This window comes from Vigna unguiculata, chromosome 7, assembly GCF_004118075.2.
Source record: "Vigna unguiculata cultivar IT97K-499-35 chromosome 7, ASM411807v1, whole genome shotgun sequence".
Taxonomy (NCBI): domain Eukaryota; kingdom Viridiplantae; phylum Streptophyta; class Magnoliopsida; order Fabales; family Fabaceae; genus Vigna; species Vigna unguiculata.
This window is the reverse complement of record NC_040285.1, coordinates 7,717,863-7,736,490: the sequence shown is the minus strand read 5'-3', so window position 1 is coordinate 7,736,490 and position 18,628 is coordinate 7,717,863. Positions and strand designations below refer to the sequence as shown.

The following is an 18,628-nucleotide window of genomic DNA, read 5'->3' as shown; positions in this document are numbered from 1 at the left end:
TTGGTCTAGTAGAAACAATTAGAGGGTTTAATTTGATTCTTTCTGGAGAATTAGACGGTCTTCCTGAACAAGCCTTTTATTTGGTAGGTAATATCAATGAAGCTACTGCGAAGGCTACAAACTTAGAAACGGAGAGCAATTTGAAGAAATGACTTTAAATCTTTGTGTATTGACCCCCAATCGAATTGTTTGGGATTCAGAAGTGAAGGAAATCATTTTACTTACTAATAGCGGACAAATTGGAGTATTACCTAATCATGCGCCTATTGCCTTAGCTGTCGATATAGGTATTTTGAGAATACGTCTTAAAGACCAATGGTTAACAATGGCTCTGATGGGGGGTTTGCTAGAATAAATAATAATGAGATAACTGTTTTAGTAAATGATGCAGAAAAGGGTAGTGACATTGATCCACAAGAAGCACAGCAAACTCTTGAAATAGCAGAAACTAATTTGAATAAGGCTGAAGGCAAGAGACAAACAATTGAGGCAAATCTAGCTCTTAGACAAGCTAGAACACGAGTAGAGGCTATCAATGTTATTTCATAACAAGTTGAAATTGATGCGTCCCAATATCCGAAAACAATAAAAAGAAAAAAGAAACAGTCAGAAGAAAAAAGTAAGTAGAAAAGCTTATTAGATACCACAGTCAAAGGTATCTAATAAGTTATAACTATACCTTACCTACTATTGGATTTGAACCAATGACTCCCGCCGTATGAAAGCAATACTCTAACCACTGAGTTAAGTAGATAATTTAGGACTCCTCCTCAAAAAAAAAAAAGAAGAGTACCCATCTATCAGATTAATTGATTATAAATGTAAAATTACTGATAAGCAATACCAACACCCGTTCAAGGGATTCGATCATGTAATATTCATCTTGACAAGCAATTATCTTCATACTATGATAAAATATGTATAAAAAACACAAGGGTTGTAGCTCAGTTAGGTAGAGCACCTCGTTTACACGAGCGCCAATGCTTTTTTTCAGAGGAGTTCATCTTGTAATTAAAAAAGTTTATCTTATAGTAAGAAATCAGTGTCTTACTCCATTTTAAGGAACAAAACAAGAGAACACTAGCCTGACAAAGGGTTTAGCCATAAAATCGAATCCATAATTGATTTGAGATATTGATAAGGTGAATACCCATTTCTCGTCAATGCTAAACGTAAAGGGTATAGGGACCTAAAAAAGATTATCTTTTCTTCCTATTTTATGAACTTTAAGGTGTATGAAGTGTCATTTCTTATCTTCTATTTTAATTTTAGTAGGTGGATAAAGAGTCCATTTAACTTAAGTTGATCTAGGCCAGAAGCAGACCTACGTCAAGATAATCCTTCTTTGAAACACTTTGGTAGTGCTCTTTGATTGTTATACAAATAAAAAAGAAGAGCATAGGGAATCATCTCTTTATTCTTTATTGTAAAAAAAAAAAGATGGTGGACTAACTAATATTTTTATCAGTTAATGAAAAAGCTCAATGCAAAAAAAAAAAAATGCATGTTGGGTTTTGAAAACAATTTAAATCATTTAGATAATAATTAGTTTGATCTGTTTTACCGAGAAGGTCTACGGTTCGAGTCCGTATAGCCCTAATATTCCTACAGATACTAATAATATTAATACTATTTTTGATCGAATAGATCTCATTACTAAGACTATTACTAAAAAAAAAACAATTTGTAACTTTCTATTCGAACATATTCATATTCGATAGAATAATATTAATATTAGTATATTCAGCTAGTCTATATATATATATATATATATATATATATATATATATATATATATATATATATATATATATATATATATATATAAATAAAGGGAATTCTCTCTTTTGTGTGCACATTTCATAATTCTAACTTTACCCTTTACAATTTAATTATTTATTAAAAATTTTAAAATTAATGGTTACTTTTATAAAATTTAACAATTATTTACTTATCAACAATTATTTTTCTCATATTTTCTCCATATATTTCACTTTATCTTTTATAAATATAGTTTTATTTTATTTATTAACTTAATAACATTACAATATCATCAATTATTAATATAATTCAAAAAATACGTACACACATGCGCGATAGCACCTGTGTTTACGCTAGTATATATATATATATATATATATATATATATGCATGCATATATATATATATATATATATATATGCATATATATATATATATATATATATATATATGCATATATATATATGCATATATATATATATATACGCATATATATATATATATATGCATATATATATATATATATATGCATATATATATATATATATATATATATGCATATATATATATATGCATATATATATATATATATTTATTGTGGCGGAGCTCTTTAGAAGTTGGCGGGAGCACGGCTCCAAATATTTTTCAATTTTTTTTATTCTTTCAATTTTTTTTAAATTACATGTTTAAAATTTTTTAATTTATATTTATATTATTAAATTTTTTAAATGATGTTTATCTTTTTAAGTTAGATAATAATATATTAAATATTTAATAAAAATTAAGTTATGTATTTTTTTTAAAGTATAATATTTAATGTTAATAAATAATAAAATATAAAATTAAATATAATAAAGAAAAGAAATTATTAAGATAATTTTCATTTTATCTCTTATGAGTTTTTCATATGTTGTACTCATCTCTCACTTTTACCTAATTATTTTTATTACTTAAGAAAAAAAAAAAGTTAAACAGAAACTCATTATTTTTATCCTCATTTTTAATCTTTTCTTTCATCTTTAAAGAAAAAAGAAGGTAACTTTCTCTTGTCTCACTTGGTAATGAAATAGCTGTTTAATATTTAGCATTATTTTTTATCTTATGACATTTTGTATATTATTTATTTTTTATGAATATAGAAGAGTAAGTAATGTATTATGTGATTTTTTATAGACAATTTTTAAGTGTAATTGATTATCATAATTTTTCGTAGTAATGTCTCTTAATGTTTGATCAGATTATGATAAAAAAATTAGTATTAAATTTGTTTTTTAAATAGGTATATTGATGAAAAATAAAAGAATAAATTCATTTTTTTAAATTAATAAAAGAAAAGTGAAGATAAAAAAGGACAATATCATTACTCATCGCATAACAATGAAATGAAATGTTTGTGATGACTTTTAAATCGATATGTGCACATTAATAAAAGGCAAAATAAATATTTTGTAGATAATATGGTTATTTATATTGGAAAAATAATAGCTGAAAAATGTAGTTATAAGTTCTAGAATATAAAAAAAATGATGGATAATCTTTAGATATATGTAATTTCTTTTATAGTTATAGCTATACTAAATTATATATTCATTTTTATTGAATTAGTAACAGTAATATTAAATATATAAATTTTAAGTATATTATTTTAGCTTCCCCAAAAATTTTGGTCAAGATCCGTCACTATATATATATATATATATATATATATATATATATATATTTATTAGATTTTTTATAGAGGAACTTTTCGAACAGTTTATTAGATTTAATAACTTATATAATGTTTAATAATGTCATGAAATTTAATTATTCATTATATTTAAGAAATACAATTTAGTGTCTTCACGAATTCGACATTAACCTATCAAATTCATATATCATTATATATTATATTCCATAAACGTTACAACTTATAATAATTATAATTATAATGATAATGATATCGTACCGGTCTAAATACTAAAATGGTTTAATGGTTTAATAAGTATGATATATATATATATATATATATATATATATATATATATATATATATATATATATAATTGTATTTTAAATTTATTTTATTTGTTGTCATTCTAACGATTCATAACGATTCAGGAAGGTTTATAAATACCTCCCATCACATTAACTAATCTAATTCAATATTTATTCTTTATCATTATACTCACAATTTACTTGACGATCAAGAACTCAGATACAAATCGGTCTCGGATCAATCCGACAAATTTCCAAAAAGAACATATATACTCTAATCTCTTTATTAAATTTATTAATTCAATAATACAAAGATAGCACCAATAATCCACCCATTATGAAATCAAGTGTGCAGTTTATTGCTACTGTTAATTAGGTGTTATATTTTGCAGCCATATATGATAAACTTCATTTGCTTATAATCAAATATCTGGAGTTATTTTCATTTTGAACAAATAAGAATTTGCAAAATATGAGGGGTAAAACAATTAGAGTACTTAACGTAGCTGTTGGATCATTAATACTCTAATATTAGTAAATTTATTTAATGGCATTGCATTGTGGCCAATTCTCTGCAAAGTTGAATATACACTAAATCCAAAAGAGTTTCCCAATCCGAGGCTTAGCATATCACAAACGATTGATCCAACGCAGCATATGCTCCTTAAAGTTCCCTTTCTGTCCCAGGAACAATGAAACAACGACAACAAAAACGTACTCACTCCAACTAGTAGCCGCGTTGAACCAAAATTCTAAATGTTCACGAAGTTCTTCGCTACACTCCAACACCCCAAAAGGCTCACAAGCCGCATCATCACACACAGACACTCTTTTGAACAAGCAATTACCAGACGTAATAAACCACTGAATTGTCACAGTAACGTCACGTTTCCCAATTACACAGACACCCTTGTTCTTTTCTTACCTCGGTTTGATCGGTTTTCCACTCTCTCTCTCTCTCTTTCTCTATGTCATTGTCTTTTTCTTTCGCTTTATCCTTTGTCCATTTTCTTATCCTTTTCTGGTACCTCTACCATCCATTCATTATGGTTTTAGCTGCGTTATTTCAGCTTAGAATATGTTCCACTGTTATCCTTGGCGAGGTTCAGTTTTTTTCTCATTGAACTCAATGCTGCTTCGGACTTGTTGAGGGTATGTTTCTAATATCTTTCTTCACGTGTGTTTTGAATCATTGGTTGAGTTTTGTGAGCCGTTGGAAATCCTTTGTTTTTACTGTAGTGAAAGTTGTATATTCATCAGAATTCACTTGTTAACTTACATGATTGAGTTACACCGAGTTTGAACTCAAATTTTGAAATATCAGAAACTTTCTTCTCGAAGACTAAAACTTGTTGCTGTTGGTCACTAGTTATTTAGTGATTATATGCCAATTTGGTGTCTTCAACGGGTTTTGAGTTGATAACTAGTGTTTTTGTGTTTGATAAAGTCTAAACAGGATAGGGGTATCTGTTGACCGTTGAGGGTGCTAATTAGAACTATGGTGGGTGAAGCAGTGAATGGGAGATGGCTCAGTGGTCTGTTACCAGTCTCACGCAAGAGTGCATCAGATGGCAAGGAAGTGATTGGGATTTTGGCGTTTGAGGTTGCTGGTTTGATGTCTAAGGTGGTTAGTTTATGGCATTCTTTGAGTAACAGGGAGATAATGATTACGAAGGAATGGATAGTGAAATCGGTTGGGGTGAAAATGCTGGTGTCTGATGATGAAGATTTCTTGATGGAACTGGCATTGAGTGAGATACTCAATAACTTTGAGTCTCTCGCTTGGTCTGTGGCCAGGTTGAGTAAAAGGTGCAAGGATCCAGGGTATCATGGTTATGAACATTTTCTTCACAACCCTGCTCAACATTATGTTCATTGGTCTGGGTGGGAATATGCATGGAAAAAGATGGAGAGGAAAGTGAAGAAAATGGATAGATTTGTTGCTGCTATGTCACTACTGTCACAAGAGCTTGAGGTATTAGCTGAGAGAGAACAAACTTTCAGGAGAATGAAGGCGAATCGCCAGCTTCATGGGGGGAAACTGAAACTGCTTGAGTTTCACAAGAGGGTCATGTGGCAGCGACAGCAAGTGAAAACTCTGAGAGACATGTCTCCGTGGAACAGAAGTCATGACTATGTGGTCCGGTTATTGGCAAGATCATTGTTCACAATTCTTGAGAGAATCATCCTTGTCTTTGGGCATAGTCCTATACCTATGGAAAACCAGGAAAATGAATCCCTTACTCGCAGCCATTCCTTCTCTTCTCTTATGCATTCTTCTAAGACTGATTCACGAGGATTCAGTTCACAACGTTTTGAGAGCAACAGCAAGCAAGGGTTTGAAGTGAACAAAACCAAGAACAAGAGCAATAGAAAGAAGAAAAAGCATCAAGTAGTGCTTCATTCAGAAAGCAAGCAGTTCAAAAATATTGGGCCATTCATAGGTTGCATGTCAGTTGAAAATAATTCTCCTGTGGCAAAGACTTGTATGACAAGTAATGTGAAGAACATTGAGGATAAAAAATCTCTGAGATGCAGAAGAAGAATTTATTTTAAGCTATATATGAAGGATCGGTTAAGGGCAGGTGAATGTACCCTTGGTTTTGCAGCTTTAGCTCTTCATTACGCAAATGTGATTGTGCTGATAGAGAAGATGGCATCAGCACCACACCTCATTGATCATGAAACAAGAGATGATTTGTATGACATGTTACCAGCCACTATAAGAAGCGCTCTGAGGAGTAAGCTTAAGTGGTATGCAAAGAGCACGCGTGCTTCTTTTCATGAAACTGGTGTTGCAGTGGAATGGAGTTTGGTGGTTTCACATATATTGGAATGGTTGGCTCCTCTGGCACATAACATGATAAAGTGGTATTCTGAGAGGAATTTCGAGAGGGAGCAATCTGGTTGCAAAGCAAACGTTTTGCTTGTGCAAACTCTTTACTTTGCAGACCAAGCAAAAGCTGAAGCTGCAATGGTTGAACTCCTTGTTGGTCTTCACTATGTGTGCAGGATTCATGGAGAGGCTCGCTTGAGAGCGGCACGGGAATCTGCAGGGTCTAGAGTTTTTAGTAGTGATCGTTTAAAAAAGAATGAGTTGTACAATAGATGTTTTTAGGCCACAGAACATTGCCAATGTGAATGTTACCTATTGTGTACAGTTATCATTTTCTAATGTAGCGTCTTCCCAGAAGTATGATAACACTTTTCATGTGTCAATAAGCAGAGAATCACATCAACCTGATTCTGAGTTGCATTTAGCTACCGTTGTTAGGTCAAAACCCAATATTGTCAAATGTGCAAATGTTTTGCGAATACTGAATCATCGCAGTTGAATCGCACCAAACAAAATAAAACCACTGTTACACTGTACCTCAACTTAGACTTGGATGAACGCATGACACACAACACAACAGACACGGTTGGAAATCTAATATTTAATGATGTTGATGTGGTAATATCATCTCCAATCTGTATCATATTATATTATAATTTTTTATTTTTTTATTTTGTGTGGATACGTTTTGAAAATTTTTTATATTTTTATTTTATTAATGAAAGATTCTATAAAGTTTCTGCTAAAGTAATTTATTTATGTTTTAATTTTTAAAATTCTAATTTTTAATTTATGCCTAAAGTCTTATTTACCACTTTAGTCTTAAATTTCATATCACGTTAGTATAATAAAGTTGAGTGTTTACAAGCTTGTGACTTTAATCAAAGGAAAGGGTCAATAATATTTTGATATCTTCATAAATTTTTACAATTGCTTCATACTAATTATTTTACTTTTTTTTTATGAATGTCTTGTTGTAACACAACTTTGTGTACTTTGAGAATATTTACTAGTTTCTTCTAAAGAAATATTTTTTTAAAAATAACTTTAAGTCTAATTTAACTTGCAGTCAATTTCATCTGGTTGTTTAGACAATTGTAATATTGTTATTAAATGATTTAGATATATGAAAGAATTCGAACTTATCACCCCTGCAATTTTTTTTTAAATCACATTAGGATTTTTGATTCAGTGTTAACAAACCTTTGAAAAAGTATATATAGATGTACAAACAGGACGGTTGGCAATCGTCTTAAGCAACGCATTTTCATTAAACGGATGAATTGTCTTAAAGTCATCAATAGACATGATTATTTCTTCGTCTACACAATTTATTTATTTATTTTTTGAAATCTTAAGTTTATCAAGTTATTATGATTAGAAGAAAAGTTTGAAAAAAAGGTTTGGCCATGTACCTTGCATTTATCATAGATTCTCCTTATTCCTATGTAAGGATAATTCTTTTGGGTTGTTATGCCTAAATTATTGAGGACATACTCAAAAGAATATAAAGGTAGTTCACTTTTGTGTCCTCGATTAATTATTATGTCATAGTCCAGTAGTTGTTGTATGGACAACACAAACAATTTATTTCTCTGAATTTTGTTGATGCCTTCAACAGCTGCAAGAGCTACAAACGCCCAACAACATGTAAGAAAGAACATACAAATCACTTTACATGCAAAAAAGGTTGGAATGTTAAATGAATATAATGTCATATTGTTGCAGGTTGCACAATTATCCCATGGCAGAAGTCATGTGGATCATGTCACAATTCAAGAATGGGATTCCTTGTAGCACAATTTCTAAGGCGGAGATTGTTGCAGGTGGCATCAATTGTTTTGTGGTGGAGGCTAAGTGGGTCAAGTCATAATCGAACCATGACACTTGGGTTGTTACGTTCTTAAATAAAAGGAGTTGCACCCTAACTAATAGCTATAACTTTTGGCCTAGTGGTAAGTGCTCAATCCTACAATTGGTATTAGAGTCAAGGTCACGAGTTCAATTCCTAGTTAGCAATTGTTACGCATTTGACAAATTTTCTAATTCTGATAGGAGAATGCTTATGTACTTTATTAATCTAGAATGTAATGGTGCGTATCAAGTTGTAGCTTACATGTGGTCTTCGTGTTTTAGGAAAACTTCAAAGGCTTTTTTCAACATCATGATATCTCTCTTAGTTTTTTCCTAATGAGTCTAACTCATTTAGGACGGTTTGAAACTAATTGAACATGATGTTTTCACCATCTTTCATACTAAACAAGTTGTAGTGGCAAGACAAGAGAATAAGATTGTTTCTCTTGACTTCAATGGATCGTTAACAGGAGATGGCAAGAATGTTCCACATCTCTTTAACACCTTTAATAGTGTGTACCTTACAATATTTATCCTCAAATATTATACACGAGAGCATTTCTAGAATATACATTTATCTAATACTTGTATTTTAACTCATCTATCCAAATATGTCTAGGTAAGGGTTTTTTATTCATGTGACATGGAATGTAGTTTTCATTATCCAACTAACATGTTGATAGAAGTGGCTGAAGGATGTGAGAGACCTAAAGCAAACTTAAAAACAAGATCTTGTTATAAGTCATCTAATGAATAAGAATAATACAAAAGATTTATAAGTCTTCCTCAAAGCTTCATCTATGTCCAATTCTCCTTTATGAAACTATTATAGGCTTCCATTAATTACAAAGTAAGTAAATAGGTCACTTGGCACCACTTTTAATCTAATACCTCAAGGCTCTGGGTTTATGAGTCTTTTTTTTCTTATATGGTGTTTAAATTTGTCATTTCTATCCAATGTGGGACTTAGATGCATACTTGAATTATTTTTAACAATCTTTCCCTCAAGAGTAAGTCCATTTCATATAATATATTCTCCTTCAAGTACATGTGACTTTCACTTAAATAGTTGTCATTATGGTTGTGGTGTTATTGTCTTGTTATTATTATCACAACGGTCTAAGCCAATCACCAAGACGAACCTTCGACTTTGATATCACATATGAGTCTATTTTTGAGAGGAGTTTTATAAGGGAGAGATTACATAAATGTGACTTGAACCCAACCCGCATAAGTGATTTTAGCGAGCCAAAAAAATCGAACCCAGCCCGACCCACCACGGGTTAGCAGGTTAAACAGGTTGGCTCATGGGTTCACTTAATTAAAAAAATACAATTTTTTTTTATTTTATTTTAAATCAAAACTAAATTATAATTCTAATTAAAATCTAAATAAACTTTAATACAATCCAAATACAAACCGAAATAAAAAAAAATACAAATTATTTATGTGTTAGTTAAAAAAAAAACCTAACATGACCCAAATGTAAAACCCAACTTAATAAAAAACACTTGTGTAACCCTTTTATCTGCAGGTTGGTGAGCCAACCCGACACGGGTTCAACCCGGATGAGCCGGGTCAAAAATCAACCCGTATTGAAATTTGTAAAAAAATTTCAACCTAACCCGACCCGAACCCGTGGTGAGCCGAGTTGAGTCGTGGGTTCCAACTTATTTTGACAGTTCTAACCTAAATTGTTATTTTGATTATAATGTAGTTATGTTATGTTGTTGTCACAACGATCTAAGCTGATTACCAAGAGGAACCATGAGCTTTTATACCACTGATTAAATAAACAAAATCATTTAAATATACTCAATTTATTATAGAATGATATAATTTTTTGTTGCCTTTACTTGTTGTTTAAGTAAAATAATGTAATTACAATCAAAAGTTAATTTATTAACTAAAAATAAGATTAATTACATTATATTTTTTATTAACTAGACCGACCGGTCATTTGTTTTTATTCAAGTATATTTTTTTAAAAAACATAATTACTTATTAATTTTATTAAAAGATATAAATATAAATACATAAATATTTAACACACTATCGTAATAAAAATAAATTTTTATAAACCATTTCAATTATGATTTATATTCATTACCATAATTTTTTAAGTAAAAAGAATGCTTTAATATTATTAATCTATTGTAAAATTAGAGCAGGTGAATTTTAATTCATATAAGTAAGAGAGTCTTCTCATGCAAAACAATGTGACAAATTTTAAGGTACAAACTAATAATCGAAAGAACGTAAAAGAACAAAAACTAGCTAAATAATTGAGACATAGTCTTGATCACTTATTTTGATGGTGTTTTGAGTATTTAAGTAAGGGTTAACGTTCCGCTTATGATGCATACTACATATAAATCTCGAATTTTATTGAAGAACTACTTAGATAATCTCTATCAATAAAAAAACATTTTCAGAAATTGAAATAAAAATCACTTCAAATACAAATTTACTAAAAATCCAAACCATGAAAATTAAGGTTTTTTATTTTATTTAAACACATAACCAAGCAAATATTATCATAGCATATATCCAATATCTTGAACAAAACAAAGCATATATTATCATAGTAAAAGTTCTAAAAAATTATTTCATGCATGTCAATAATAACAAGATAACATCACAAGGATGTTACATCGCTACATTGCACAAAGCAACAAATTCTTGATTTCACACACAATAAAATATTTACTTCAATAAATCATGGAAGATATCTTTAATTTTGTTGCATATTGTTCAACCTAGTGCATTTATCACTTTACATATTAACATAAGTTTAAAATTTGATTGGGTAATCTTATAGTATGTATAAAAATATTTCTTGTTAAATGTTTCCTTTCATGGAATGCTTGCCATGGCCCGGTTCCTGAGAAGCTTCATTTTTTAAGTATAGATTATTAATGAATTGTCTTTGTAAGCATTTAACATACGAATTTGAGATCAATGAGTTTATTTTTTAATATAGTTGTGTCATATTAAACGAGAAGGAAAAAATGTAGTAAACCAGTTGAAGAAAAATAATAAGAAAATTAATAATACAATTCTTGAAAATTATTTTTTACAATTCAATGAATTAAAGTATCTATTAATTTAGTTTTCTATTTCTCAACCAATTCAACGTATGGTGTAACGGTGGCGTAAAAAAAAGTAGGGCCAAAATTATGCATTTAGCAAAATGAAATGGCCAAAATTGAATAGAAAAGTCTAGGACTAAAATGACAAATTTTGAAAAAACATAGGGATCAAAAATTATAAATAAGCCTAAATATTATGATTTGAATAAAAATTAATTATTAAATTTAAATTGATTAAATTTCTCAGTCATCAAATCAGTTATTTTTTTTAAAGACATATTAGAAAAGTGTAGTTGTCATTTTCGATTGAACGGCCCACAAGAGAAGGCCCACTTTATTTGTAATTGGGGCAGTAGGCCCATACGGAGGTGGGTGGTGGTTGGGCGGGCTCACACTCTGGTGTGAAGTGGCAGAAGGTGGCGCGGAAGAGAATTGAACGATGAAGAAGGGGTTGGTGGTGTACAAGCTATACAGAGCCCTGAGCTACGGCGTCTCGCCGTTAATCCGCCTCCACCTGCGGTGGCGCAGGTTTCTCGGCCTAGAACACCCTCACCGGTGGCCGGAGCGCCTCGGCCACCCTTCTCAGCCTCGGCGACCGGGCCCACTCCTCTGGTTCCATGCCGTTTCCTTAGGCGAAGGAATGATCGCCATTCCCGTAATCAAACACTGCATTCGAAAAATGCCTCATTTGAACGTGCTCTTGACCATCACCACTATGTCTGCTTTGTAAGACTCTCAAATTCGCACTATAATTCCTTGCTCCGAATTTCTGAACACTAGAAGCTGTAGTTCAAAGTTCAAACGGTTTATATGTTTTCCGAATCCTTTTTCTGAAAAGAGAATCAGACACTATTGAACTCATTTGTGACGTTGTTCTTATTTTTTCGTTTTTGGTTTAACGCAGTGAAGTACTAAGCAAGTCGCTTCCGAGTGAAATAATTTTGCAGGTGTGTTGATTGAGTAATTTCTCTATCCGCTTGCATCTTTTCTCAAAATAAGTTAAGAAATGCCTAAAATACTATTTTAACATATAACCTTTACTTTACCTACACTAGTTAAATAAGAAGGCTCTTGTGTTTTTGTCACTAGCAGGCAATAAATTGGTGTATCAAAAAATGTATTATTACTCATTGGCATTCCTCAATTAGGTTTATTGCCTAGGTCATTTTCGTGATGCGCTCATGCAGGAAAGCTATTGCATAAAACTGTTGCCTTTACTGAGTCTGATCATTTTTCAGCAGTAAATCTTGTAGTTATGAGGATGACGTGCTGTTATTTCTTATAATGAGAAATTACTGGTTTTTGTGTTAATTGGTGGGCATACAACTCATAAGGATGGTGCAGTCATTTCTTAATTTTTGAAAACGCGGATTGGCAATAGCTATGCATCTTTTCCAAAATAAATTTATTTCTGAAAAGAATTGAAAAAGAGAAATGTTTTTGTTTCTTAAGGCAATTTATTTCTTCAATGGTTGTTTAAAACTGAATTTGTTATCATGTTTTCAACCGATCTCTAGGCTCTTAGGGCCGTATATCTTGCTTCAGGATAAATGATCAAGCACGCACACATACCCTTGAAATGGAATTCTGGGTTGACTTTTGTATTCTAGCTTGCTTGTTATTTACTTACCATTTCTTTATCAGTTTGAACGGAGGCTTAACATATTTTTCAGTTATGGGTGGCCTACATTTTTTGAATTTTAGATGACGCTTAACACAATTGTTTTGGTTTGCTGAAACTTTCAAATTTGGCAGTTTTCGCCTGTTGATACCCCTACTTCCATCCATTCTTTCCTTGATTATTGGAAACCAAACGCTATTGTGCTAATGGAAAGTGAACTCTGGCCAAATCTTATCATGGATGCTTCTAGAAATGGTGTAAGTCATTCTTTCTCATTAGTTTGTGAACTACATCCATCTTTAGAGCATGTAAGGGAGGGAAAGATAGTCGAATGTTCACTTCATGCATCTGAACTGAAACAAGATAATGTAGTACATAAGCTAGCAATAGTTGAGGCTGACCTTTTTAATTTTAAATGGTAAGCCATTTAATTTCTTTGTTCATACATCTGCTTCATTTATGTGTGTTGGACGTGCGTCATATCAATTGATTATATTGATTCTAACATGTTATAACACATTACTTGCATCAGATAACACTGGCGCTTTTAAATGCTCGGATGTCTGAGAAGTCCTTTAAATATTGGTCAGGATCAGTGCTTCTACCATTAATTTCATTGATGTTATCAAAGTTTTCATTGATTGTCCCGTTGGTACGATCTCCTGGATCTTTTTACCTTCTCAGTAGTTCAAGTCTTTTATTATGCCACCATTGAATATTTTGAATGTCATAGAGTACAGAGCAGGGTATCCGGTTACAGCTGCTACAGGCCCCTCCTTATATCATTAACTTTTCTGGTGATTTAAAATATGGTATGCCATTTCTTTTATTTACTTAATATTTAAACTAAATGAAAGTAGCTGTTCTTTTAAAACAAAAGTAGCTGTTTAGCTCACAGCCATGTTGTTGCCGCTATGTTTACAAATGTAGTTATAGAAACTGAAAATTTTTTGTTCTTGGTTCTTCTTGGAATGTTGAATTTTCGAAGTGATAAAGTGCTCTGTACTAAGCTCATCTTATCATTCTTTTCATTCAGTAATAGAAGATTTTGGAGTCAACGAAAGAGGCCGAAATAATATAGAAAATCTCAGAGTACAGCTTACTGAAAAGCAGGTTTGGATGGCTTCTTCCATTCATAGGGGAGAAGAAGAAAGTCAGTTCCATCTTCTATACCTCTGGCATTATTTTGCAAATACTTATTTGTTCTTTGGATCCACCTGATTAGTTTGCTTAACATAAAAAAAAAATGGGAGGGAAGCAATTGACACAATGTAGGTGGTTTGATTGTTCGGAGATTTGGTGTACACTACTCAGTAAAGATGTTAACATTTTATGTTTTGACAATGCTGGCCTTGAGTTATGAAAAAGTCTTTTTCTAACAAACATTTTATGTTTGTTGCTTGGAGCCACCTGATTAGTTTGCTTAACATGAAAAAAAGGGAAGCCAATAATATGAGAAAATTGACACAATGTAGGTGGTTTAATTGTTCTGAGATTTATTGCACAGTCAGTAAAGATGTTAACATTTTATGTTTTGTAAATGTTGGCCAAGTTACATATATTTTTTTTCTAACATAGCACATTCTATTTTCCTTTTTTTCCCCTAAATTGGCAATTCAAAGAAATATGATATGTTATTGTTTTTGTCTCATTTTGTTTGATTATTAGATTCATGCAATTGATTTTTTTTTTTTAAGTTTCTAGTGCTAGAATGTATGTTTCTTGTCTTTTACATATTGTCCTACTTATTAGTTTCAAGAATACTTTATAATTAGATGAAATTAGTTTGCCACACTCCTTAATTTTATACTCTTTTCTTTAATATGTCTAGATTTGATTCCTTTCTCTGCAGTAATATTAGGTGTTCACTTTGCCCTTATGCAGCAACAACCTAACATACTGACTATTATTGTCCCTCGGCATCTACAACAAGGAAGAGAGATTGCCAGAGTAAGCTTTTATCCTATATCCTTTGAAAACATGTTCTTTTGGTTCAATGGCTATCTCCCACAGGAAGAACTTGTAACCAAGACAGTCTGATACTGTTAACGAAACCACCTAATAAGATGTATATTAGGAAATGGCAGAGGGGAATTGAATACTTAATGTAACAGATTTCGTGTGCAGCAATCAATGATTTATAGAAGGAAACAATTGAGTGATTTTTAGGAGGATTTATAAAGGAATCAAGGGAGGAAGTTGACTCGTAGAACTATAGGAAAGGAAGCAGTTGAAGAATAATGCGGAAAAGTTACCACCCCAGTTTTGGGTGTTTTGATCCAGTTACTAACAGATACTAAATGTTAGTAACTCCCCTGCCTGGCAGAAACTCAAACCGTTGTTCACTAGTTTGCAAGGCACCAGTCCCTACTGCCAGCCCAAACACGTGTTAGTGTTTTTGGGCTTTCGTACATTGAGAAATGTAACTTTCATTTTCAAGAGGTTTTCTTAGAATTTTTTTCCTTGGCTTGTTTTTTTGAAGTGAAGAGAATCTTAAATATAGGTTAACGAATTACCAAAATTATTGTGTTTACGTATGGATGTGCTCGTATCAAATGACAATCAGTCTATACATCTCCTTTTAGAGTAATTTGCATTCAACAAAAATGATACTCATTCAAAAATTATTCTGAATTCTAAGCACTTTTACGTTTCTACCATCTCTGAAATTCATGGTATTTCTGTTTGATTTAGTGCAGAAATTGGAGAAAGAAGGACAAAATGTGATTTTGAGGTCTCAATGTGAGAAGTTTAAGCCCGGAACTAACATTTATGTGGTAGACACATTGGGTACAACTTCTTTTCTTGACTGACATGAAATGCGTCATGCATGAAAATATACTTTTGCTGAGAATTGAGACCAGAGAATTTCTAGAGCTGCTGAGTTTAACAGGCCTTTACTAATTATTAGAAAATGGGTACCTTCTAGGATTAGAATGATTAGGGTTAATAGGGACATCATCATGATACTCACTGTCATCCATCTTCTATGGTAGGTGAATTAAGACAATTGTACACATTAACACCAATAGCTGTGATTGGGGGTTCATTACTTCCTGGTTTATCTGGCCATAACATCTCAGAAGCTGCTGCAGCTGGATGTGCTGTTCTGACAGGTGCATGTTAATGCAATTCTCAAATCTCAGCATATTATGTGTATTTGGAACTCATAATTTATTTCAGGTTGTCACGTTGGGCATTTCTCCCACATGGTACTGGAAATGCAACGATCAAATCCTTTGTCAGTTCTTCAGGTGAGGTGACAACTCATAATTAATCAACATTGTTCTTCAGCATAAAATGTTCTTAGTGTTCTCTGTGGTCGTTTTCTTCTAGGTTTCTGGTAAACCGGAGCTTGAAAAGGCTCTCCTTGAGCTCTTCACCAATGCAACACTTCTGGAAGAACGTGGAAGAGCCTCTAAGGAAGTGTTTTGCAGTTTGTCATGTGGCATTGTTGAGAAAACATGGAGTTTGCTAAATTTTCATATTTTTGGTAGATTCTCTGCAGAGGAATCCAAGAGTCTAAGACTATGAGAAATGAAGTTTCATATTCTCAACCAATTTTCTTTCGGACAGAAACCATTTATTGGATTCATTTACCGAGCGATAGAAGGCAGAAGCACACTCAAGTTGCAACCCCATTTCACATTGATGGTTGTCTGAATATAGACAAAATCAAGTAAAATAAAATGTTTATTTTATATTAAAGAAATGCTGTAAATTAATTTTATGTATTACTTTAACATCAATCTTGTTTCCTATTATTGGCTTTAAAGCTTGAAGAGTGTAGTTGCCATATGCTTCTGTTTTTCAAGAACAAGAATAATGGTTTATGAGCTCACATGAACACTAACCTATCTGTAGGCTCTTATAGGTTTGTTGGTGGGTTTGAATTCTTGTTGACTCGTGCTAGAAAATTGCAATTAATCATTTAGCTCGTCACAATCAACTTAAAATACATTTATTGTTCGATTAAATAACAATTATGAATCACAAGTTCACAGCAAGACGGTTAAAAATATCTGAAATATTATTTTCTTGACCAAAAGGAGTGCTGATTCTTTCAGAAGTAATTTTCTTGACGTTTTGGACATCTGGTGAGGATATAATACAATAATTTGGCCGATTTGAAGTATCCAAATTCGTGCTTTGAGTCAACTGTCGATCAATTAATGATTTCTGTCATCATTTAGGAATTTGCTGGTGGTTTTCCTTCTTCCTTTTTCCTTTTTCGGCATAAAGACTATCACTAATTCTACTATATCGAACCGTAATTTGGATGTATACGTGCATCATCAAATATCACACATATCATGTATAAAAAAGGAGAAATATAAACACGTGCATCATAGTAACGTGTCAAGTACGTGCAAAAAAAGTCTTAGTTTCGAGAAAGTAAGGTCAAATTTGATAACTGCAAAGACATTGTTGGATATTTCCAAGAACCTGTCATAACTTTTGTTTCTGAATTGTGAGAATGATCGAGCTTTAGCTACTCAACTTATCCATTTTTTCTGCTATGAAGAAAGTACAAGGAGAAATCTTGGATAAATACAAATAACTCACATAGCATATACGGAAATCATTGGAGAATAACTTGTGAAATCATCTGTGAAGATAAATAACATGGTTGTGGTTATTGAGAACTAATAGTGAAGGTGAGCAAATGCAGGAAATGAAAGAGTTAACACTTGTTCCCCGTAAACTGCTACAAGCACATCAATATATAAATACTATACTTAATGAAAATGCATTTAGTTGCTGCTGCTGCTGCTCCCTCTGCCATGATGATTGTCCTGAAGTAAGGGCACAAAGTCCTTGAAATGGAGCTTCTTGAGGGGCACATGGGGAGAGGATGATCCCTCTCGAAGGGCCTGAATAATATCTTGGAAAAGGTACTCATCACAAGGTATAGCAAGAGGACCACTCTTGTTGAAGCCATAACCTTCATATTGGTCTAAAAGTTTTTGAAGCAAGGGATGGTTAAGGTAATCAGCCCTTATCACAAACCTTCTCTTTGCTTCTTCTCCCACCATCACCGCCAAGTGCCCCGGCGGCACGTCCCTCGGCGGCGGCTTCTTCCCACTGCCACCACCACTGGCACTCTTCAGCCACATGCAAGAAGCCATGTTCAATTTTTTGATCTTGTGGTTTCGATGAGGTTTTTTGACTATGTAATGTTATGATATTATGTTATATTTATGTATATATATGTGTGGTGCGTTGTGGTGCAAGAGTCTTACTTTCCATGTTGTGAAGAAAGTGAGACACAGTGTGTGCTTTGGAAAACGACTGAAGGAAACTCCGAAGTGTGTTGACAAAGGTTTGGTATGGCAGTTTGGTGTTGTCCTTGTCTCAGTTCCGCATTAACGTTTTTGTTTTTCTGTTATTTATTTATTGTGATGCCTCGAAGGTGTTATGGATAAAAAAAAAAAAGAGGAGGATTTGGTTGCCTTTAATGGTGTCTGTGTGCAAAACTGCATGCTT

The 18,628-nt window shown here is 32.3% G+C and overlaps 3 protein-coding genes across 4 annotated transcripts; 2 read left to right on the top strand and 1 right to left on the bottom strand.

Annotated features, from left to right (window-relative positions):
* The first annotated feature begins 4,714 nt into the window (after nucleotides 1-4,714).
* LOC114190918 lies at nucleotides 4,715-7,089 on the top strand. The gene is made up of 2 exons (XM_028079996.1): nucleotides 4,715-4,890; nucleotides 5,186-7,089. Exon 2 carries the CDS (start codon nucleotides 5,237-5,239, stop codon nucleotides 6,854-6,856), a length of 1,620 nt encoding a protein of 539 aa, XP_027935797.1. The 5' UTR covers nucleotides 4,715-4,890; nucleotides 5,186-5,236; the 3' UTR covers nucleotides 6,857-7,089.
* A 4,811-nt stretch (nucleotides 7,090-11,900) lies between these two features.
* On the top strand, nucleotides 11,901-16,999 carry LOC114190688 (probable 3-deoxy-D-manno-octulosonic acid transferase, mitochondrial). Of its 2 annotated transcripts, none has more exons than XM_028079668.1 (11): nucleotides 11,901-12,246; nucleotides 12,425-12,467; nucleotides 13,276-13,398; nucleotides 13,674-13,793; nucleotides 13,875-13,953; nucleotides 14,178-14,254; nucleotides 15,026-15,091; nucleotides 15,841-15,931; nucleotides 16,138-16,257; nucleotides 16,325-16,395; nucleotides 16,478-16,999. In XM_028079668.1, the coding sequence occupies exons 1-11, from the start codon at nucleotides 11,960-11,962 to the stop codon at nucleotides 16,673-16,675; spliced, it is 1,275 nt and encodes a 424-aa protein (XP_027935469.1). In that variant the 5' UTR covers nucleotides 11,901-11,959; the 3' UTR covers nucleotides 16,676-16,999. The 2 variants fall into 2 exon arrangements, with proteins under 2 accessions (XP_027935469.1, XP_027935468.1); XM_028079667.1 differs by having other exon boundaries at nucleotides 14,178-14,294; nucleotides 14,994-15,091.
* A 685-nt stretch (nucleotides 17,000-17,684) lies between these two features.
* LOC114192818 (auxin-responsive protein SAUR50-like) lies at nucleotides 17,685-18,306 on the bottom strand. The gene has a single exon (XM_028082638.1). It carries the CDS (start codon nucleotides 18,268-18,270, stop codon nucleotides 17,896-17,898), a length of 375 nt encoding a protein of 124 aa, XP_027938439.1. The 5' UTR covers nucleotides 18,271-18,306; the 3' UTR covers nucleotides 17,685-17,895.
* Between the last annotated feature and the right edge of the window lie 322 nt (nucleotides 18,307-18,628).